Source organism: Saxophila tyrrhenica (genome assembly GCF_035928015.1).
Source record: "Saxophila tyrrhenica strain CCFEE 5935 chromosome Unknown scaffold_19, whole genome shotgun sequence".
Classification (NCBI taxonomy): Eukaryota; Fungi; Ascomycota; class Dothideomycetes; order Mycosphaerellales; family Extremaceae; genus Saxophila; species Saxophila tyrrhenica.
The window spans coordinates 368,019-389,806 of record NW_027041751.1 but is presented as its reverse complement, the minus strand read 5'-3'; the positions used below and the strand labels follow the sequence as shown (position 1 = coordinate 389,806).

General features: G+C 55.5%; 9 protein-coding genes across 9 annotated transcripts; 5 read left to right on the top strand and 4 right to left on the bottom strand.

Annotated features, from left to right (window-relative positions):
• Nucleotides 1–207: 207 nt before the first annotated feature.
• Nucleotides 208–1,551, top strand: LTR77_009841 (uncharacterized protein; the record flags this gene model as incomplete). The annotated part of the gene is made up of 1 exon (XM_064807067.1): nucleotides 208–1,551. One exon carries the CDS (start codon nucleotides 208–210, stop codon nucleotides 1,549–1,551), a length of 1,344 nt encoding a protein of 447 aa, XP_064654883.1.
• Nucleotides 1,552–5,029: 3,478 nt separating this feature from the next.
• LTR77_009840 (uncharacterized protein) lies at nucleotides 5,030–7,719 on the top strand (the record flags this gene model as incomplete). The annotated part of the gene is made up of 2 exons (XM_064807066.1): nucleotides 5,030–5,886; nucleotides 5,937–7,719. 2 exons carry the CDS (start codon nucleotides 5,030–5,032, stop codon nucleotides 7,717–7,719), a joined length of 2,640 nt encoding a protein of 879 aa, XP_064654882.1.
• Nucleotides 7,720–8,797: 1,078 nt separating this feature from the next.
• Nucleotides 8,798–10,021, bottom strand: GTR1 (GTP-binding protein gtr1; the record flags this gene model as incomplete). The annotated part of the gene is made up of 4 exons (XM_064807065.1): nucleotides 8,798–9,671; nucleotides 9,721–9,821; nucleotides 9,871–9,911; nucleotides 9,964–10,021. 4 exons carry the CDS (start codon nucleotides 10,019–10,021, stop codon nucleotides 8,798–8,800), a joined length of 1,074 nt encoding a protein of 357 aa, XP_064654881.1.
• A 1,098-nt stretch (nucleotides 10,022–11,119) lies between these two features.
• On the bottom strand, nucleotides 11,120–12,168 carry LTR77_009838 (uncharacterized protein; the record flags this gene model as incomplete). Its single annotated transcript, XM_064807064.1, has 2 exons — nucleotides 11,120–11,496; nucleotides 11,967–12,168. 2 exons carry the CDS (start codon nucleotides 12,166–12,168, stop codon nucleotides 11,120–11,122), a joined length of 579 nt encoding a protein of 192 aa, XP_064654880.1.
• Nucleotides 12,169–12,226: 58 nt separating this feature from the next.
• On the bottom strand, nucleotides 12,227–13,195 carry LTR77_009837 (uncharacterized protein; the record flags this gene model as incomplete). Its single annotated transcript, XM_064807063.1, is given in 2 exon segments — nucleotides 12,227–12,434; nucleotides 12,453–13,195. 2 exon segments carry the CDS (start codon nucleotides 13,193–13,195, stop codon nucleotides 12,227–12,229), a joined length of 951 nt encoding a protein of 316 aa, XP_064654879.1.
• Nucleotides 13,196–14,082: 887 nt separating this feature from the next.
• On the bottom strand, nucleotides 14,083–15,348 carry taf6 (histone H4-like TAF Taf6, SAGA complex subunit; the record flags this gene model as incomplete). Its single annotated transcript, XM_064807062.1, has 1 exon — nucleotides 14,083–15,348. One exon carries the CDS (start codon nucleotides 15,346–15,348, stop codon nucleotides 14,083–14,085), a length of 1,266 nt encoding a protein of 421 aa, XP_064654878.1.
• A 620-nt stretch (nucleotides 15,349–15,968) lies between these two features.
• LTR77_009835 (uncharacterized protein) lies at nucleotides 15,969–16,445 on the top strand (the record flags this gene model as incomplete). Its single annotated transcript, XM_064807061.1, has 1 exon — nucleotides 15,969–16,445. The coding sequence occupies one exon, from the start codon at nucleotides 15,969–15,971 to the stop codon at nucleotides 16,443–16,445; it is 477 nt and encodes a 158-aa protein (XP_064654877.1).
• A 1,635-nt stretch (nucleotides 16,446–18,080) lies between these two features.
• Nucleotides 18,081–19,358, top strand: LTR77_009834 (uncharacterized protein; the record flags this gene model as incomplete). Its single annotated transcript, XM_064807060.1, has 4 exons — nucleotides 18,081–18,140; nucleotides 18,191–19,052; nucleotides 19,141–19,181; nucleotides 19,263–19,358. The coding sequence occupies 4 exons, from the start codon at nucleotides 18,081–18,083 to the stop codon at nucleotides 19,356–19,358; spliced, it is 1,059 nt and encodes a 352-aa protein (XP_064654876.1).
• A 488-nt stretch (nucleotides 19,359–19,846) lies between these two features.
• Nucleotides 19,847–21,619, top strand: LTR77_009833 (uncharacterized protein; the record flags this gene model as incomplete). The annotated part of the gene is made up of 1 exon (XM_064807059.1): nucleotides 19,847–21,619. One exon carries the CDS (start codon nucleotides 19,847–19,849, stop codon nucleotides 21,617–21,619), a length of 1,773 nt encoding a protein of 590 aa, XP_064654875.1.
• Between the last annotated feature and the right edge of the window lie 169 nt (nucleotides 21,620–21,788).

The window sequence follows — 21,788 nt, the reverse complement described above, 5'->3', positions numbered from 1 at the left end:
AAGGCTTCGGGAGCGACCAAGTACAGATTCAGATCTGGTAGGTTCAAGACAGCAAAGGAAATATCTCGAAACAGCAAAGGCTACCAACAACTTCACGTGGAAGCGACAAATCGGCGACGACCGCCAGTAGCCTTGACGGCAAGAACCACATAAAAGCAACCTCCCACATCTCCTTGAAGCGGAGCATTACTATCGCCAGCAGTCAACATGGGCGGCAACGCATTCGCTCAAGCAGCGGCCGCTGGTCAACCGAAGCTCAACACACCACGGATGACCCCCAAAGAATACGACGAGCTCAAGTCGATCTACCTCGCGAAGCTACAGAACTGCATGCCTGCAGCCAAGGTGGCATGTCTCGTCGAAGCGCCAGAGAAGGAAGACTACGGCGACATGGACATCTTGGTGGCTATCGACCGCAAAATGGACTTCATCAACTTGGCCACCGCCATCGGGGCTGCCGGACTCATCTGCCACAGCAGCGGCGGACACCAGATGTGCTCGCTCGCGGTTCCGAAAGATGGGTCACGCCATGGCGACCTTCCGGTCGTCTACAAGATGGTCCATGAGAATGCGGTCCACCAAACTGGCGTTCAGCTTTCCATCGAGACCACCGACGAGCAGTACGCTCAGATCGACGTCGAAGTCATCCCAACGGAGATGCTGGAATGGCACATTTTCTACAGTTCTTACGGCGATCTGTCTGGCCTACTCGGCCATACTGTGAAGAATCTGGGCTTGAGGATCACTGACAGCGGGCTCTGGCTCCAGATGATCGAGCTTGATGTCGCCAAGAGCGTCCCAGTGCACGACCTTGCGGATAGCGATGGTCGCATCTTCTTGTCCAAGGAACCAGCGAAGGTCATGGAGTTCATGGGCCTGCGGGAGACGACTTTCGACAAGGGCTTCGCAACATGCGATGAGCTGTACTCTTGGGCAGCCAGCTCTCGCCTGCTGTTCCCAGAGACGGTCAAGAGCAGCTGGAACAAGTCTAATGAAGGTCAGCGCGAGCGCAAGCGAGGAATGTATGCGGTGTACTTCAAGGAGTGGCTGCCTCTGCGGATGGACATGAAGCCGGACCAGGACGAGGAGGAAAGGCAGCAAGCGATTGCAAGACTGCGTCAGGATGTACAGAATGATGCTGTTGGGTTCTTTCGAAAGCGAGAAGAGTACGATACCAAGCGCCATGCGATCATACTGAAGACGCAGAACATGATTGCGGCGAACCACCTCAAGCCCTTGGTCGCCAAGCACAGTGGTACGGAGGGCAGGAAGCTAGCGGAGGTCTATCGTGCGTTCCAGAGACATGTCGACTTCGATAGTCTTGGGCAACCGTATGTGGCAGAGACCGCACACAAGAACGAGCAGTCGCAGCTCTACCGCTTTCTCGCAGACGACGGAAAGACTTTGAAGGATCCGGATGGTGCAGATGCGTGGGTGAAGGAGCATTGGGAATTGTTGAAGACGATGCTGCGGCAGAAAGGTGCTACTGGCGAAGCGCATGCGGACAAGGGCGTGGTGGATAAGGAGAAGGCTGCTGCAGGCGGAGATTGAATTCCTGTATCGATGGTCAACGTAGCCGATGGACATGTATGTCCAAGGAGCGAACCACGCTCCATCGACAGAACAAGCAGCTGGCATGAATCGACGTTGCATCCATCCCGGCACGTGGAACGCATGTGCCGTTTGACTCCATGTTCCTTCCGAACCTTGCTTGACACAGGAGCCGAGAACTGTGCACCCCCACACGTGTGCTGCCGGAGATCCGAAGTGCGACATGGGAGCGAGTCAGTGTCATGAAGCCACATGGTCACAGACTGTGGAGTAGTGTCCGTGGGGCGTTTGATAGTCCGCAACGGTGGCGTGAACGTTTTCACAGTAGCTTAGGTAGAATCTCGGTCGTCGAAACGCCGAAATCTGGGTCTGGTTTGAACCGTTTGATGATGTGGACACCACTGTGGCACAGTATCCGGCTGGTCGGAGCATCGTGCCGCCAACTTTTTGGTGTATCGAAAGCGTCCTCTCATTCTTACTTATATTGGTGGTTGGAACGATTTTGACTTTCGCAAGTTTTGCGCATTGCGGTGCCAATCCCCGACAGATGCAGCCAATGCCTTCTTCTAGCACGATCTAGGTATTGTCTCCTGGTTCCGCTGATGACAAGTTTGACAGGTCCGTTGTCCCATCGTGTCCATGTTGACAGGTGAGGTGAGGTGGAGATTAAGCTCAACACTGCCGATGCCATGTGGCTCACGTGGACCGTATCTGCTCCATCGTGTGTGGTTCTATGATGAGACGAGTCATTGTTTGTAGAATCGAAATTTGCTGACGGAGAGCTCGCATGTCGACGAAGCGAGCACCGCGGAGGCCCGGGTTTCGAGACAGACATTCCGCAGGGACCATCCAAGATGAAGATCCCGCTGACCCCATTGCAATTCGCGTTGACCTGTTCAGGAAGGTGGAAGAGCTGCCCAGGCTCGCCTGTCATCCTCCATCAATAGTACCGCAGATCATTGAGCATCCCTGGTCGACTGTGAGGATCGCAAGCGCGGCCTCACTCATAGGACTCAGGACTCAGGGAGCAGAGAAAACATGATACGGCTGGCGCGGTAGTGGAAGGAAGCATACTTTCGGGACATTAAAGTACCGATGGGTAGAGTTTGCGCTTGATGGGGAGGAAGAAAGGTTGATAGTAGACCTCGCGTGGCCAGCACGAGCAGACCCGGCGCCAACCTCGAATGTAGATCTGGTTTGCACGGCGTGCGATTAGCATGTCTTGGAACCAGAGCCAGTCGGTCGAGGCGATGGATCCGATGCAGCTCCAGTGCCGTGGGCCGTGATCCTTGAACAACACTTGGTGTTATGAACAGCGCGGAGAAGATTCGGATGTGCTGTAGATCGGGCAACACTCGCCCTTGCATCTCGCTTGGGTGTTGGAGAATAATACCGAGAGGTACCAACGTCTCTCGCAGTCACTGCCATGAAGGGCGAGTCTGCCAAGGATGTTCAAATGTCACCTCGCGATAAGGTTCACTGTCAACTGTCGATCTGCGGAGAGCGTAAACGCACACGGCGAGCACGGCTTGGGAGCAGTCCATCTTGATGATCGAGGTTGTCCTGTGATCAAGACACCTCCGCCAGCCCCAGTCTCGACCCAATCGTGGACGCCGCTCGAGATGAGACCAACACAGCCTTGCGAGAGGTATGTAGGATCTACACTCTAGATCTCGCAGGGTCACAGTTGATGATCAAGCGGTAATGATCCACGCATGGGTGTCTGGTGAGGCACAGTCCCCCTCTTCGAACGCGGATGCAATGGCCGCCCCGCAAACACGATATTGCGATGTGAGACATGGACCAAAGCGGACCAAGATCCAGCCAGCCTGGCCAGCATCGAGGGTGATCATTCAATTTGTCAATGCTGGCGAAGCAGCGGCAACCAGGCTCGTTGAGCCTCATCAGACTCCCAATCGTGATCGCGAGGCACGGTACGTACCTGAGGTACACGGTACACCCCTGCCTGCTCGTGAAGAACTTGTCCTACCGACCGCTGGTACGCTAGTATGGTTGTAGATCGTTGCAGGACAGTGCAGGCTCAGAAGCCGAGCATCCTGCTGTTGCGCGCTGGACGTCCCAAGATCTCCCTGCTCCTGCGCGCTTTGATTGAGTGGCTTTCGCCAATCTCGCTGGGTACTGCCAGTCGGTCTCTCATAGCCCACGGAGTATGTAGTCGACAACACGAATCTGACGGACAACCAGACGTCAAAGCGTCGACGATGATGGCTCGTTCAGTAGTCCCCCCTTGGCGGACAACGGCCACTAGTTGGCAGATTCCACTCGTCATCCAGGCGCAGAGACAGGCGCGGGCTCGTCTTGCCCGCCCGCACACACCCACTCCATCCCGTCATCCCAATCGATCGGCACGGATGCCGGCGCTACACTTTCAGCTTGGTCTTTGGCTGCAGCGCTCTCCCTGCTTTCCCGCGATCTGCTCCCTATACTCCCGGCTCGACGTTGCACTCATTGGCTGCAGCAAATTTACACTTCAAGGCTTTGGTTTGGTGTGCTCGTCTATCCACTTCTGCCTCTTTGTGCTCGCGGGTCCCGGTAACAGATGGGTCGTCCCCCCTGCTCAGTCTCGCCCAAGGGCAATTTTACCGCTCGAAAAGGCTGTTCGCAGAGCAGCATTACGCCCAAGAGGCTCTCGCTGGCCTGCATCGTCGATTGAGTCGTTCGGCGGGCTCGGCCGATCATCCTCACAGCTCCCTAAAGCTACCCGGTCTCGCTGGGCCATCTGCTGCCCCTGCACACTCCGCAGCCGCCGTGTGTGGAGTTCGGGGGCTAAATTGACGGGCATTGTAGTGGCCGCAACCCTGAACCGCGCTATGGGCATCCTTGAACACTCGCCACAGGCGTCTTGACCTTCGACCCTCGATCCGAATCCTTGGGCTCTCTCAGAGGCTCTCTTTTGTCCGTCAACGCCATTTCCAACGTACCCATTCGAACGCTTATCTGGCCTCTCGTTTTCCCTCCTCCAACCGAGCGTGGTGTCATTGAGCTCCGACTCCACCTTTGACTAGTGCAGGGTACAGGCTTACGTATAATCGATCGTTTCCCGGTTCCATTTCATGCCTTCCTGTCGTTGAATTGCTCTGCTGCCGGCAGCTGTCCCAACTGCCGTACAACAACTTTCACGACTCGTCCGGTCAGCCACAGGGCGGAACCCTCCTGGACATTGGTGCTTTCACGAATACCTTCTGCTTACACCTACTCTCTGGACTGGGGATCTTCATCCGTCTATCCTTACTGGCGGCGGAGGTCCACTGGAAGCCGCTTCCGAGCGAGATCACGTTGTGTCGACACATACTGTAATGTTGCGTTGGGAGGCTATCATTCTGCTTCGGAATAACGAAGCCACATTGCGGACCCATTTCCCTACGCAGGCGCGGCTCTAGTAATGGCATACCATCCTTTTGATCGGCGCTCTACTCAATCAACTGAGGCTCCAACACCCTACCATCCACGGCACACGATGGGCCTACCGAGACCGCAGGAACCGCGACCATCGCTCCATGGCTCATGGTCCGACAGCTCGACCGCACCGCGGCGACCTGCTACGTACTATGGGCCATCCCAAGTGGATAACAGGTCGCAGTACCCAAGTCTGCCCGGAGTCAAGGACATTCTTACGGATACATCTGCTCAACCAGGGCCTCCTCCTGCCGCGTGGGGCTCGCATGGTCAGACCAGTGCACATATCCCCAATGGAGACACGTTCTACCAAGAGCGGAGCTTGCATCCTCCCATGGCGCTGCACCCGCCTCATATCCAGACTGGCCATTCTCCCGGACAGCAGTCGCGCCCTTTTGAAGTCCCTGTCTTGGACACGACCCGAGTCAATAAGCATGCTCCTCATGCGGTCCCGATCTCGCCATACTCGCGTTTCCCAGACTCCGCTCGAGATTATCCTGAGACCCATCCTGAAGCTATGCAGCAGCGTTTTAACAGTATGCACGTGAGCAACGGGACTCACGTACCGAGTGCAGCGTCTGTCGTTCCAGGCGACGCACAATGCCCGAGCCCAGCGGCTGGTTTCGATCGTCCGTCGAGGTCTCCGAACGCTGGACAGCCTAGTGAGAACCAGAGAAAGTACTTGGGCACCCATGAGATTCCTGGCGATGGCGCGTACCATCTATATGAAGGAAACTATCGCATACCTGCGTACGTCGACGGCGAGCCAGTCAATCCCGCGTGGGGGCTAACCAAGGCTTTGAAACCACGGAAACGGCTGGCCTTAGCCTGTATGGATTGTCGCGAGAAGAAGATCAAGTGTGAGCCGGGTGCGCACAGCTGCGTGCAGTGCGAGAAGGCAAAGCGCCCATGTCGAAGGTCAGCACCCCTCTGCGTGGTTGTTGCCGACACAACTAACGACACGACAGATCAACCGCGCAAGGCCCACAGAGCACCGCATCTCCCAGCTCTTGGCAAGATAATGCTCCTTCTCCTCCTCGCAACAACCCGTCGACTTCTGCGCCCACGCCGGCCTTAGAGCAGATCATTTCGCAGGATGCTTGGAACAAGCGGCGCGATCGAGCGGACCCCTCGCCTCCCAACGGTCCGAGTAAGAAGCAGAGATCAACCTCGCCTGTGTCACAACCGCACGAAATACCTCAGACGACGAAAGTCGACACACCAGGTTTCCCGATCGCTCCAGTCACCCAGGCTGGTGGAAGAGGGCTCATGAATTGGGATGAAGACCCGTACAGTATTGACCCAGAGCTCACCATGCATATGCTTGATCTCTACTTTGAGCACATGAATAGCGCTCTCTACTGGCTGTACCCTCGCGACCACTTCTTGCACTGGACGCGAACTTGCAGCGATAAGTGTCAGAATGAACGGATGGTGCTCTATGCCATGCTTGCTGCCGCATCGGTCTTCGCTCCCCACAGCTTATCAGGTTTCGGCAAGGAATGCGCAACAATCGCTGGAGATGCCATCTCCAGCCAGTTAGGAAAGTTCAACGTCGCGGTGGCCCACACGAAGATGATGTTGGCGCTTTACCATTTTGCCAAAGGATCGGTCGGCATACCATGGGACCACGTTGGATCTGCTGTCAGGACTATCACCTTCGTACAGCTGCACACCGAGCAAGGCTGTTACGATGATTCCACATCAGCGGCACAGCCCAGAATTGAATTTGCTTTCTCCACGGAGCAGCTTGCCGAATGCAAGAGACGAACTTTCTGGTCTTGCTTCCTGATGGACAGGCTGGCTGGCCCTACAGTGTGCATGATCAAACCGCAGGACATCTTTCTGCGGCTCCCGTGCTCAGAGGATGACTACGATCAAAGCATTCGTTCCAACGCTCCCTACTATCCGAACGAGAACATCGACCCGTCTTTGGCAGACCTTACACCCTCAAGCTCGCTGTCGCCAATGGCATGGCTGGTGCTGGTAGCTAGTGTTTTGGGAGACATCATCGACTCCACCTTCTGCGCGCCCCATCGGCCGGCTGCTACCTACCGCGAGGCATACCAGAAGTTCTACTCCGATGCAAGGTATCGCCTCCAAGCCTGGTCTTCACAGCTACCGCATTACCTTACCTACAGCGAAGCCAACCTCAACGGAAGCATACAACGTGGCTACTTTCATGCTTTCGTCTGCATGCATACGCTGTACCACACAGCGCACATGAAGCTCAACCAGTGCTTGCGCCACGCACAGATGCCCGAAGTTATCACGCGCAATATTCGGGAGGCGCATTTCCACGCACAAGAGCAGCTGCGCATGATGACAGCAGTCCTTGGAGCAAGGCGTCCTACTCAGATCGATGGCCGATCCACAGAGTGCATGCTTTCGATCCCCTTCGCGGGATATGGCACCTTGGTCGCCATCGACATCATCGGTGCCGGCGGACCGGAATCGAATCTCCCGCCTACGCTTGCGCTGATCGAGGGTGGCCTGAGGTGCCTGCAGGAGCTTTCGATTTTCTGGAACAGCGCCAAGGACCAGTTCAAAGCCTGCGAGAGACGGTATTGGCAGATCAAGAAGGTGGTCGTCAGCGGACAGAAGTACGACATTGGCGCATGGCTGGGGAGGAGGTGGGGTATCGAACTCCCCATGGACCGTGATCTTCCCAGAGACCACGATGTAATTTACGGACTTGGAGAGTCCACGGAAGCGATAAAACTGTATTTCGATGCTTTTAGGGAGGATTGAGCTTCAACAGGACATGGTCAGATTTGGGGGGACTTCTGGATGCGGCCAGACCCAAGGGGAGGATAAGCATCTTAAGGGAGTTGAGGAGGTTGTGCAAAAGGGTTACAACAGAACTGCGAACTGTATAGCAGGAACTCTCAACTTGGCGAGACGATGTGTATACGATAACGGCTGCTGCTCATCCTGTATCCAGGTCACTGCCACTAGCTGTGCAGACCATAAGGACTTTCAGTTCACGCTTCCTCTGCCTCTCAGTCGCAATTCACTACTAGACCAAAGCACCACGCTTCTCCTCCATCGCCATGCAGACAAGGACCGTTCAGGTTCATCGCTACCCGGCCGCTGGCCGATTCGGGATGTTGCATTTCACGAGCTAAGGTCGGCTACAGAGCCGAGTTCGACGGTACCAAGCCTCACTTGACCGGGCTTGCCGGGCAGCAATAGCACAATACGAACTGCTCGCGAACGGGCTGCATGGATCCGGGCGCTAGTTGGTGGCATCATCGCTATACCTTGTGCTGATCTGTTTCGTATGCAACGGGCAAGCGAGCTGATGAAGTAGTGCAAGCAGATTAGATGGAAAGGTGGGGATAATAAGCGCACTCAAACAGCACAGTCGAGCCGCTTTCTGGGCGTACTTTCGAATGCCTACGGTCGATGAACTCGGGCCCACGAACGAGTCATAAGATAGCATGCTCGAAGCATCATTTGATTGCATTCAAGCGAGCTACTATCCGCATGCGCAAAGATCGACCGGCTGGACAGCATCCGAACCGGCATAAGAGAAGCCGAGACATGGTACGGTGCTTTGACCCGATGTTTGTCTTGTCCCGAGTTCTTGCAAGGATGAATGCAAGGTACCGCGTCCCCTCTTCAGTAGTTGATTGCGAGATACCGACGATCCTTGGCAGGTCTGCTCGCTCGTGACGCCCAGGACGGAGTCCGCTCCGGGCGATGCTCGAACCGCAGCGTATCCACTTCACGAGTCTGTGGTCGAGTGATATGAATGTTGATGATGGAGTGATGCTTTCGTCTGGACCACCCATTGGATGTGATGAAGCGAACATAGATCCTTCCCTCATCGATCGCTCGGCTGGCCTTGCGAGGACATGTCTCCATCCTCACTGCCACGAGCATCTTCCTCGGCAGCCACGCTATCCCGTGCCGCACGCTGTGGATCTTTTGCTTTCTTCTCCATGATGTCGAGGTGGGCGAACTCCTTCTTCGCCAGCTGCACATTGATTCTCGCGCAGTTGAAGGCAGCCTCGTCGTTGGCAATGACGATTGCCAGATTCGTGTTCTCGGTCAGGCGTGTGATGAAGAACATGAACGAGCCTGTCTTGACTTGCATCTCGGCGAAGGACACTTCCGAAGCCATGGTGCCGGTATGCTTCGCCATGGAATGCTTGTGGGTTTTGAGGATGCTGCTCAACCGCTCGAAACGGTCCGCAAACGGGTTCTTAACCTCGGACCCTCGAGATATGTGGGTTACCACCAAGCAGGTGGTGCGCTCGTACAGCATGAGCTCTCGTGCATCCAAGACGTCTGCCAGCTTTGAAAGCATGTTCTCGATTGCCGAAGCGTTTGGCACCAGGTAGTAGATGACTTGCGTCCAGGCTCGGTACAGACTCTGATCCCAGATGGAAGTAGCCCAGAAGCCGACTTGGTCTGGCAAGAACTCCTCGTCCTCGCATGCCTTCCGGATGTCGCTCGACTTCTTCTGAAAGATGGCCGTCTTCTCCTCTGGTGGCACGAGGTCCATTTTGTGGATGAGCACGAAGATCCTGCTGCTTGGGCTGTACTCATGGAGCGCTCGTATGGTAGAGGCGAATGATAGCATGTCCGAGGCGGTGTCTTTGGATGATACGTCGAAGACGAAGATGAGCACGGCGACATGCGTGAACACGTGAGACCGTTGGTTTGTCAGATAAGACTCGACGAACGAATCCTGACTGCGTCTGGTCAGTAGGGTGGCATGGACTAATAGCTGTCTTCGCTCACCCGCCGCAATCCCAGAGATTGAGCATGAGGTTTCCCATGAACCGGATGTTGCTGTGCTCAACGTCCACTGTAGCTCCCAGCCGGCGGACATCCCGCGCAACCTTTCAAGATGTTAGCAATGATATTACTAAACGATGAGCTGGAACATACATAGTTTGAGAAAACTATCGAGCGCATTGATGACTTGCCAGCTGGAAGAACTGTCAGCGCCATATTTTCAAATTCATTTCAGGGGAAATCGACCCCCTGAACGACCCATGAGCAACACCTTGCGCTGCTTCTGGCGCTTGCTGCGCTCCATTCTGGCGTCTTGTAAAGGTCTACATGTGGTGGTGGTAGATCCGTGGGCGGTTGTTGTGGTTGAAGTTGAAGTTCGATCTCGGAAGCAAGACCGAGAGCGAGACCGAGAGCCACCTCACTCTCTTCTGGGCCTCAGCCACTTGGTAGAACGTTACGAATGTCTGGCGGATCGATGAAAGCTGTTCTGCGGACCGAGAAGCTAACAAGGATGCCTGTATAGTGCATCCTCGCTGGTCTAAACGGCCGCAACGGCACCAGCTCAAGGCAGACTGTCGCTTGACGGTGGACGACGCATGACTTGTACCATCAGAAACAAGCTACATCGGGCTCTTGATGAGCCAAATACTATGTCTGACATCATGGCACAGGTGCATCTGACCATTATCATCCAAACATTGCTACAAGTATAGAGATTCTAGAGGTAAGCGTTTGTGCAAGGAAAGGACCAGTTCAACAATGACGATACGATCTATGGCAGTGTGCGTTCATCCACGAGTTCGTAGCACACAATCCCCTTGCCCGCCTTGATCGCTGTCTTCACCTTTGCAGCCTCCGTTGACGCCACCGTAATCCTGACGAGCACCATGAAACTGCCCGCCGCGACCGAGAGCTCCGCCAGGACTAACCACGCCCGCCGTGCTCGCCATGCCCACCGTACTGATCCCTGCTGCCGACTCCATGCCCGTCGACGCGATGCTGGTCTCCCACCCCACACTTCGCCTTGCCTTTCCCCTTTCCCGGGCCCTTCGTCGCTTCATCGTCACGATCGTACCCGCTGGCGAGCAGTCACAACTGCAGAGCAGCTTGAGCGTCCTCAACGGCATCGTGCACCCCGTTCTGCAAATCCGCGCCCAGCACCTTCTCTGCGACAGTTCTCAGCCCGGGCTGTCCTCTCCTCTGAAGGTGGCTGTAGATCACCTGCGTGTCTGCAACGTTGCTCGTCGCGAAAACGTCCTCCTCGATCCAGAAGGTGGGGAGGTCATGCTTTCCGCCATGCAATGACGGTCCTGTTCGCAACGATCTCCTTGACCCACTGTTCAACTAGGGCGGCGGGCTGGGCTCCGTTGTCGAACAGCATGTCCGGAAACCACACCATGAACTAGACCGGCGGGAAGAACTTGCGGACGTCTTCTTCACGGTCGTAGGCGGCGTGACGTCTAGGACTAGCTCGCCCTTGGTGTTGATGAATTGCAACTCGGCCGCCCTTAGTGTTGGTGATTGCGATGCGTCCGATCTGGTGGCGACACTTAGCCCATTTCTTGTGCAAGTAGTTCTGGAACTCAATATCCAGGGCAGCGGGTTCACCCAGGAGCAGACGATGGTAGAGGGGGTAGACCTGCGTGGCCCTGCATTCGTAAGGTCCATCTTCTCCGTCGTCACGAGTGATGATGTTGGACGCAACGCAGGTAGAGGCGGCCGGAACATCATCAGGCTGATCTGAATTGCCTCCGTGATTAAGGTGAACGTCCAGCACGACTTCAGCCCCAAATTTGATGATCGGCTGCCCAAGATATCGCCACCTTGAAAACAACTATACAGAGCGGACGATAGAGTATACAAGGAGATGATATGTCGAAAATGAGGCTCTCAGTTTGGAAAGATGTAAGTTGCTTGAAGAACGAGCTATGTTGGACTTTCGTCCCTACTTACCTAGTAACCAAAGTCCGTCAAAGCTCAATCAATTGCCAACTGATTGTTGCTCGAACAAGACATCGCAAACACCCAAGCTTCTCGCGCAAACTACCGTTGTCCAGAGTACTTCGCATGTCCGTCGTGTAGTGCCTAGTGTGTTCTGGTGTGTAGCAACGCGGAACGTCGAGGTCAAAGGCCCTGCAGGATGAATCATGCCGGATAAGAAGATCAGCTCCTGCCGTCCTTCCTGCCGGCATCCTGACATGTGCACCTCCAACCTCGCAGTCTGTGTCTTTTGGTGCGAGCCTTCTTACCGACGTCCGCCGCGCCCTCCTCGGCCTCTGCCTGCTTCGTGGTTGTTGCCGAAGCCTTGGCCAGCGAACCCACCTCGACCTCTCTCTCCACCTCCATGACCCCCTCTGGTGCTGCCACGACCGCCGCCGCCACCGCGAGAAGGCCCGCCACGCCCGAGACTACCACCTGGAGCCCATCCTTCACCTTGCCCTTGGTGACCATAACCCTGGTGGCCCTAATTAGTATAGCCCTAATTCGGGTACCCTTGGTTCGTGTAGCCCTAATTCGCATAGCCATGACCGCCATTCCCGGCCCTGCTCTGACCAACTCGCCACTGACCCTGGTACTCCTGCCCTCCAGGTCCACGACCACGCCCGGCCTGCTGACCCCATCTGCGTACCTGCTCTGCTGCCCTAGCTACCCGTTCCGCCTCAGCCCCAGCCGCACGCTCCGCCTCGATCCTGGCCTTCTCAGCCTCACGATCGTACCTGTTCTCCACAAGCCACAACTTCATCGTGGTCTGCGCATCCTCGATCGACGTGTGATGTCCCATCTGCTGCACGGAGACGCCCAGAATCCTCTCAGCGGTGGTGCGGAGACCCGGAGTGTAGTCGCGAGTCTGGAGATGACCGTAGATCACCTGAGTGTCGACGATAGTGCTTTTGGCAAAGACGTCGGGTTCGAATATGAACGCACTGAGGTCATGCTTGCCACCGTGGACGATGACGGTCCGGTCGCGGATGAGTTCCTTGGTCCAGCGCTCAACCTTTGCGGCAGCCTGCGCACCGTTGCATAGCAGCAAGTCTTCCACAATGATGCCGAACCTCTCTGGAGGGACATTCTTTTTGACCTTGTCTTGACGTGGATAGAATGCGTAGACGTCGAGCGCGGGTTCGAGCGCACTGTTCACGATGGTAATGCGGCCGATCCGGTGACGCCAGGTTGGCCAATCTTCGTGCTTGTAGGTTTGAAATTCAACATCGATCGCGCAAGGCTCGCCAGGGAGAAGGAGGCCGAATTTGGGGTAGACTTGTGTGGCGCGGCAGTGGTATTGCGCCGCTGGTTGAGCATGTTGGGTGGATGTGCCCTGAGACTGGGTGGGATAGATGTTATTCATGACATTCTGCTGAGCGGTCGAAGTGCCTGTGGCGGAGTTGGTGATGGTGGTGGTTGTTCCTAGGATCAGCGTCGTGTTGTGGTGGACGGAGGTCCTGCCTCCAGCAGTTGTTTGGTTTCGTTGCGAAGACATCGCGCCGGATCGTGTGCGGTGTGATGTTTGGAAGAATGTTCTTGCGGAAGAAAGAGGGCCTTACAGAGGCTTCAATTGTAAAGCTTCGGCGCCTCTGGGTGAATTTCCCTGCCAGCTGCACCGTGCGCGGTAAGCGAATGTACCTGGCGTAGATGCCCAGGTCCGTCTGTCCAGTGCGTGGGATTCTAGATGGTTTGGTTGAGGGTAAGTTGATGGGATGTGGTCTTCTTGGACCTGATTCGAATGTGAGCAGGTCGAGTTCTCGCAGAAGCAAGAGAGCCCTATAAAAATCTTCCATGCTGTGTGTATAGAGGTAAATAGGACGATTCACTGGTCGCCGCGTGGAGCTAGCCACTAGCTGCATATTGAGTGAATGTAATCCACGCCGTGCAACGCAGATTACGCAAGTTTCGCACATTCACAGCTGGAGTAAGATTAGAAGTACAAGAAGGGAATGGCGGAGCAGAGACGGAGGCAGAGGAGAGGAAGACTGTGGACTTATGGGGATTGGACCGCTTCTTTATTCTGCAGTAGGGCAAGCGTGGTAGCGGATCGGTCACAAAGGGACCTTCAACCATGGGCCAAGCCAGACGAATGCGTTGGACGATGTTGTACAACGCCGCGTCTGTTGTGATCGTCAGCTTCGTCTTGCACAGATGCGGCACATACAACCATACCTTGTAGACATGCCCTTGGAACGATGTCCATCAAAAGGACAGCGATGGAGACGAGACGGTGGCGCTCTGGTTTTGCATCTTGAATGTTCCATTTCGCTTTACTCAAAGCCCCACTATCGGACTTCATGTCCTCCCGCCATAAAGGCATCCCCAACGCCTCGCTAATACCAAGTAATCCTTCAGCCCATCTTGAAAACCAGCATGACGACCTCACACCATTCCCGCTTCCTGCACCCTCTGCCACACGACGTCCCCCAGCGCCTCTTGATCCAACTCCTTCTCATCCAGCAACCTCACCCCCTTCATGATGGCATCTACAACATGCTCAGCCTGCTCCCTCTTTCCATCGTCTTTAATTGCATCTTGAAGCACTCCTTCGCTGTACGCTCTCAAATTCGGCAGAATCAGCTCACGCACACTCTCCGCACCAGCAACAGTGGTCAATCCCAAAATCGCGCCGTAGTGGGTTCCAAGTGGCTTGTGTGAGTCCAGGAAATGCTTTAGGCAGCTGCGGGCAATCCTTGGCTTGAGCGTGGAAGATGTGCTGCCGTACTTCCGTGTGACATTTGCGAGCAAGCTGGATGCATAGTCGCGGAGCGCAAAGTGCGTCGTAGCGCCGTCCTGGGATGGCGAGCCGAGACGTTTGCCGAGCACGCAGGTCAAGACGGAGGGGACAAGTGACGGGATGTAGGGCGCAAGGTACAAGCTCGGGTTCTCCAGTAGTGAGGAGATCAACATCATGCTCTGTGTAAGGACGAAAAGTGCGGAGAGGTTGTGGGTGACTTTGTCGGCCACGAACTGCACGAAGTAGGGGACCAGTTGGTGTAGGCCAGGATCGGTCTGCAACGAAGCGAAGGCGGCCGCGCGGTACTCCTCGTTGTTCTCTTCGAAGATGGCGCTGCATGTGCGTTCGAAATAGAGTTGTAGCTCCTTCGACAGCACATGCTTCACCAGTGGCTTGACCGAGACATTGTCGTTGCCGCTCATCGCAGCCAGGGTGGAGTTTGCGCCTGGTCCCTTCGCAGACAGCTCTTGGTTCCGCTGGTCTGCTTGTGAGGGATTCTGAGGTATTGTAGGCTGCACACCTTCCACCGCCAGCCAGTGCGCCGTGAAGCTCATCTCACGTGGGACTTTCGGCAACGGCGCATTGATGAGCTTCTCAAAGTCCACCTCTTCATCTTCCACGTAGAACAGCGGCTGGCCTGGTCCTATCGAAGCCTCGCCGAAGCGCAGTGGTCGTGTTGATTCGTACCCGTAGAGGGGTTCCACTTCGAGTAGTCGTAGTGCTTGTGAGATGTCTTGTGTGGTAAGGGTGGTTCGTTTGGAGTGCCGCATGAACTTCAGCGCCTCCTCCACCACCTGGGCCATTCGAAACTCGACATCGCGCGCGAGGTGCTCGACGACATCACGAGGTAGTGAAGCGATTCCTATCGACTCTGCTACGTCGATGACGTTCTCCGGGTTCCAGACGGACATGGTGGTGGTTTAGTGAAGTTGTGGTTTGTCGGCGGAGGTCAGGGAAGGCGCGGTGATGTTGAAGCAGTATAGCCGCTCATCCGCATCGTTTGGTCGGTGCTGGATGCTCACGGTCGATTGAAGGCTCCAATATATCTTTGCGCTTTCACCGCATTCACACGTTCATGAGAGCTCCATATTCGAGGTCGAACGTCGGGAACGTCGGGTTCGTCGGGAGGAGGTAACCGGGCCGAGCCGCTCCCGCTGTGCTCTTCACTTCACCGGCCGCTCTCTACTACAAACCGCGGATTTCTGCAAGCATCTTGACATACCTAGGCCATCAAACCCAAATTAACGTCACTTTGGCAAACCATCACATGTATCTCGCTGAGCGTAGCCACATCTGGCCACTCGGACTTTGCTGTAGAGCGTCTTGCCCTGAACAAAAACGCCAATCGGGCTTTCGGGGCAGAACACGGACGAAACCACAGCGCAGCCCGATATCACCCGTAGCATAAGTACATACGTCTCGTCTCTTCTCATCAAACACCGCCAAAGACAGCTACCAGCAAGCCGATGAGGAAGAAGACTCCGTCAGCCGAAGGACTTCCAACCAACCCCATCTCTCCCGACCAGTCACCATGGACTCCCTGACCATCGCTAAATACATCTCCATCCCAGCAACCTTCATCCTAACCGGCTACGGCATCTCCGCCTCCCAATCCACCGTGCCACTCCTCTACAAAGTTCCCACAAACATCTCCGCCGAAGTCTTCAAGGGCGTCTATCTCAACGGCAAATCCTTCGTCGCTCCCGGCGCCATCATCTCCGCCAGCGCCCTCGCATACCTGGCTTACGCCATCCCGTCTCAGAGACAACTCTACGCTGCAGCATGTGGATTGATTCTCAGCACACAGGTCTGGACTGTAGGCGTGATGCTGCCTGGCATCAACCGGATCATGGAGATTTCTAGGAGTGTGGTTGAGCAGCAGAAAGCGGACGCCACGGGGGAGACGGTCAAGTTGATGAAGGCGTGGGTGTTGCAGAATTGGGTCAGGGCTGCCTTGTCAGGGGCGAGTGGGTTAACCGCTTTGTCTGCTTGGGTGGGGGGTGCTTGAGGGATCGGGGTAGTTGGTATTGTATATTAGCACTGACAGCAATAGTACTTCTCCTTTCATCCATACTGGGGTCGCTGGTGTCATGATCCTTGGAACAACTACGGGCGCCTAAAGGTCAAAGCTATCTTGCTGGGGGCGGTGGGACATAATTCCTCTGCTGGTAACGTTACGACTCTTCTGATATGAATATGCGGCCTCCCCAAGCCGCTCAATCATCAATAGCGTTCGCAAGAGGTATATTGAAACCATCGCAGGAGACGAAGGTCGCTCAAAAGCTCTACAATGTACGTAAAATCACAAGCTTAGGATAAATGGTGGAAAAGATGGAAGGCGAAGAGGTAGGAGACTGACGATAGCAAGAAGGAAAAGGAGCTGGGGAGGAAGCGTACGCTGTTAAAGGGTCGACAAGAAGACGCAAAAGCTCCAGAGCACGAACAATGTTGGACGATCCATGGTCAAGTCCGAGACGAAAGGACTAGCCGTCTGCTTCGAGTCCGGTCTTCATGGGCTGGCAATATCTTACAGCCCATCAAGCATGGAGCGCAAGAAAGTGCAGCTCGACATACTGCTGTCTCGTCCATGGCAGCACGTTCCTACAACCTCTGGTGACGTTGCGGTAGAGGTCAGTTGGACAAGCATATCGTGGCCTCGAGCCCAAGACAAAACGTGCTGCAACCTACTCCTTGAACAGAGTCCTATATGCAATTCCAACCGTGCTATTCGCAACGTCATGCTGCAGACTTGTCTGAAATGTGTTGAGCTGACTGATCACAAGCCTCCCTTTTCCAGCATGGCGATGAGTGATCAGCAGGCAGGAACTGAGCGCTCTTTCCGCTTCCTCGAAGTGCTCGAGGCTATATCTTGACGCGTGACCTCGACAACGGGCGTGGCGGTAGGATAGCGGTCGCAAGCACCTCGTTCACGACGGCGCCATGAGCTGGCGTCCACTGCAGGTGCTGGTTCCATTGTACATTTATCTATGCGGTACTTGTCCTAGGTGCGAAAGTGTGGGCTTGCTGAGAGTTATATAGTCTGCGGTTCACCAGAGTCTGGAGACTTCCTCATGCTGTGATACGGCCGTGGGCAGGGAGAGATTGCAGAGGTTGCTCTCTGGAGCGAGGTCTGAACCAAGCCGTCAGCACGGACCATATTCACACATCGTCCTCCACCTGACATCTGTTCTCCACCCCGCCCCGACATCCTCATTTGCAACGGGGCATGACAGCATAGGGCGCACACCTCACTGCCGCAAGAATCTTGATGCGGTATAGTTCACAAGACGTGGACGTCCGTTGTTGGCGCCTCAATCGCGATGATAACGCTCGTCGCGCACTCATCCGCTGATATTGGCACGATCAAGTGACTACCATCCATCGCCGAGGCATCAAGATGTAATACTTCGCCAGTACATCCATCAGCCAAGAGATATCAGCATCGGAGGCGGAACAATACGAGTCTCACGTTGCCGCAATGAGATGTTGCTGGTTAGCCCCATGGCCTAGCTCAGCACAAGCGGCTGAACAAACACCGCACCGGATATAAAGGCGTCTCACTTCGTCCAGCTGCGCGATAGAAAGCCCATTTCGTTCTCGATAGAGTTATAACAGGCATTGCAAAGAAGTGGAAATAGCAACCATGTTGTTGTCGCAAGAAGAACTCGAGAAGGCCCCTTACCTGCACCAGGACATTGCCGACGTCCGTCCGTCTGATACCACAGGTAGCAGCATGCTAACGAGCGTGATTAGTTCCTCGCCAATGCTCCAGCCCCGGAACACCCACCTGATCCGGATCAAGAACTCCATCTGACAGTCCGCCAGACGCTGAATGCGCAATCCGCCGCCATCATCAAGAAGCTCGGCGATCCTCCAGAAGGGACAGCGGAGTTCTACCAAGAAATCCCGGTCCGTGATGGGTTCAGCAGCTCCTTGAAGATTCACAAGCCTAGCAACGGCGGGGGACCGTTGGTCGTCCTGGCCTTTGGCGGTGGCTTCTTGGGTGGAGACAACGACCAGCTTTCGGAGGTCGCTCGAGGACTGGTAAAGCTGTACGGTGCCACCGTCGTGAACATCAGCTACCGCGTTGGTCCGGAAAACAAGTTCCCATACGCGGTGTGGGATGCCTGGGACAGCTTGATCTGGATCACCGACAATGCCTCTGGCGAGGAGCTCGCAGCGGATCCTTCGAAAGGCTTCATCATGGGCGGAGTCTCTGCCGGTGGTGCTCTGACGGCTGTGCTGTCTCGTAAGTTCCAGGGAGCACCATTGAAACATGGATTGACCGGCCAATGGCTCTGCATCCCTGCTATCATGGAGAGCAACCAGGCGCCTGAGAAGTATCGGTCGTACCACATCTCCAGGGAGCAGAACTCCAATAATCCGACGCTGCCTACGGCCTCGATCAAGGTGATGTTTGAGCTCAGCAAGATTGACATCGACTCGGACCTTGCCTTCGCAATCAACTCGAAAACCCCAATGTCGGAGCAGCCCAAGTCGTATTTCCAAGTTGCTGGCATGGATCCGATACGAGATGACGGCCTGATCTATGAGGAGATGTTGAAGGATGCTGGTGTGGCAACGAAGCTGGACTTCTATCCGGGCTGCGTTCATGGTATGTTGCTGAGGTGGAGGCGCAGAGCTCTCTATCTACGCTGGACCGTGTGGTGCATAAGTCAGAAGTGCTGACGATGTTTCCACAGGCCATCAAATGTTGGTTGAGTCGATTGATCTTGGTAAGAAGGTAAGCTGCGCCCAGATGCATCCACCTCTCTTGTATATTGTTCTGATTGTTTGCTGACGGGATGTTCGCTTCTCCGCGTAGGCGAATATCGACACAATGGTTGGCTTTGGCTGGCTGCTCGGTAAGGAGGTCAGCCGCGAGGAGGCGGCGAACGCGTATGGTGTCAACGTGGTCTAGGATTGGCCGTAGCAGGCTTCGCAAAGAGTCTGTTGCCGTGTGCAACGGCTGAAAGGTCCCATTCCGTGCTATACCTAGCCGTCTCGGCGACCGCGAGGGCTGATCCCTCCGTTACCACAAGCAAGCCCTGGTTTAGGTCCATAACGCTCCTGCCGGCGTCATTGACAGGGCTGAACAAGGCGACCGACGTAAACCATCTTTGTCTATTGGAAATGTTGAAAAGCAGCATACGGTGAGGTTTCATTACGCTAATGTGGTGGACTTTGCTGACGGCGGCAAGTCACGCTGAGGTCGCTCCTTCCTCATCTGTCGCTATGCGCTACTGGCTAAACTCAAAGCTGGCGCGTGATCCTTCCACCTCCTCGCGCTTCTTCTCCTTACACGTCAGTAACAACATCCGCTCACCACGGACTTGCTGTTCACGCTACATCACTTGGCTCACGCTGTCTTCATCTGTTGAGCATCACCACTGTTTTCGCTATCTCAAGATGAGTGGCAACGCCAAGCGTCCGCTGCCGCCGTCTTCGAAGGACGGTGAAGACCTGTGGCAGAAGCGTGTACGCATCGACAACACCACTGCCTCTACGCGCACCATTACCGCTTCTAAGCCATACAGGCCATGCCTGCACTGCGGCAGCGATGAGCACGACTTCACCAAGTGTGTCAACGAGTGTTCCCACTGCAATGGTGAGCACTTCTTCAGGCGCTGCCCCGAGCTTGGGGTGGACGTCTACAGCCCGCAAGGGTTCCTCGTCTTCGCCACCTCCAGCGCGACCAAACGTGCTATGGAGAAGCTGCTACCGTCAAGCACACCAAGCGAAGAAACCAAGACACCACCGTCAACGACCGCCGACGTGCTGGCCAAGTTAGACAGCATCAGGGCTGAGCTTGATGCGAGTGGAGTCTTTCAGCCTCGCAAGGATGCTACAACTACAGCACCCACCGCCGCGGTCGACGAGCCGGCTAGCATCAAGCGCGAGCCTGGCACGGATGGATCATCACCACTGCGCGACCTCCCGGGCGGTGAGCCCACGCCGTCACCTCAGAAAGAGATGACGCAGTCGCCGCCAAAAGCTCCTGCTGCGACTAATCCGACAATCATCAAGACGGAGTGCGAACCGAAGACAGCTCGCTCAACGCCACCGAGCGACCTCCCGGTTGCTGAGCATTCGGCGTCTCCGCCACAGAAGCAGCCTGAGCAGACCACGAAGAGGCCGACGATGCTCAGCAGAATGCTGCGTGTCGGGAACGTAGCCTGTACGACCACCAAGGAAGAATTGAAGGCTTTCTTCAAAGGCTTCGATGTCGTCACGGTCTCGGTCCCCCTCGCTGACCTACGCACTGCTCGTGCTGTTGGCTATGCCTACGTCACCATCTCTCCGGCCTCAGAAGCTGCTCGTGCGGTTGATGAGCTGATGGGCAAGAGCATCAACGGACGTAAGGTCTCCATCACTGTCGTCTCCGGCCCTGCCTCGACGCCAGATGAGCTGACAAAGACATTCACTCCTTCTGCCAAGGGTGAGCCCGCTCGAACCGTCACCGGAACGAAGGACCCAAGGCCTCAGCGTAGCCGCACGAGCGCTTTCTGGGCGGGGCCTAGAAAGGTGTCAACAGCTTCACCGCTCATCAAACCACCGCCCCGATTCGGGCTGCCTAAGTCTCCGTCAATCGCAGCAACTGGAGGGCTCGCTCACCCGGTGGTTGTGCCCACCTCAGATGAGACCAAAGCGAGAGACGAGATTGCAAGACGACAGCACGCAATCACGGAGACGCGGAAGCTGATCGAAGCCAACCGTCAGGTGATGGCCGTCTCTCCGCCCGAAAGCCACCATCTGTCCCAGCAAGCCATCGTCATGCACGAGAAGACCATCGCAACGCACCGGGTCATGATTGCGTTGGAGGAGCAGGATATCAAGCGTAGGACCGTCATGCCGCAACAGTCCATCATCACGCAGCAGCCCACCACGTCGAAGGTTCAGCCAGCCGCCCAGAACATCTCTCAGCAGCCAACGCCACAGCCAATTCTCGCGCAACCTTCAGCGGCCGTTACCAAGCCAGCGATGCCGACGATCAGGCGGAACGGACAGCGTGATCATGCGCGCGAGCAGCGGCTGTGGACTATGGTCAACAATACGGTCAGAAATGCTGTTGAAGAGACATATGTCAAGGGCAAGCCGTTCAACGGCAAGGATTCGAAAGTTGATCGTCTAGACCCAGCGCTCACTGAAATCAAGGCCATGATCTTGGGCGAGCAACAGTAGCCGTTCTCCCAGACACGGACCGCTCGATATGGGCTTTTCCAATTGTGCACTTGCATGGCGGGAATCTCGAGATGTGGGAAGAGGCGACTTGTGCGAGATGAATACTCTATGTGGGACATGAAGGAATGAGTATGGCAAAGGATACTGTGGACTTTGTGTAACAAGGGCA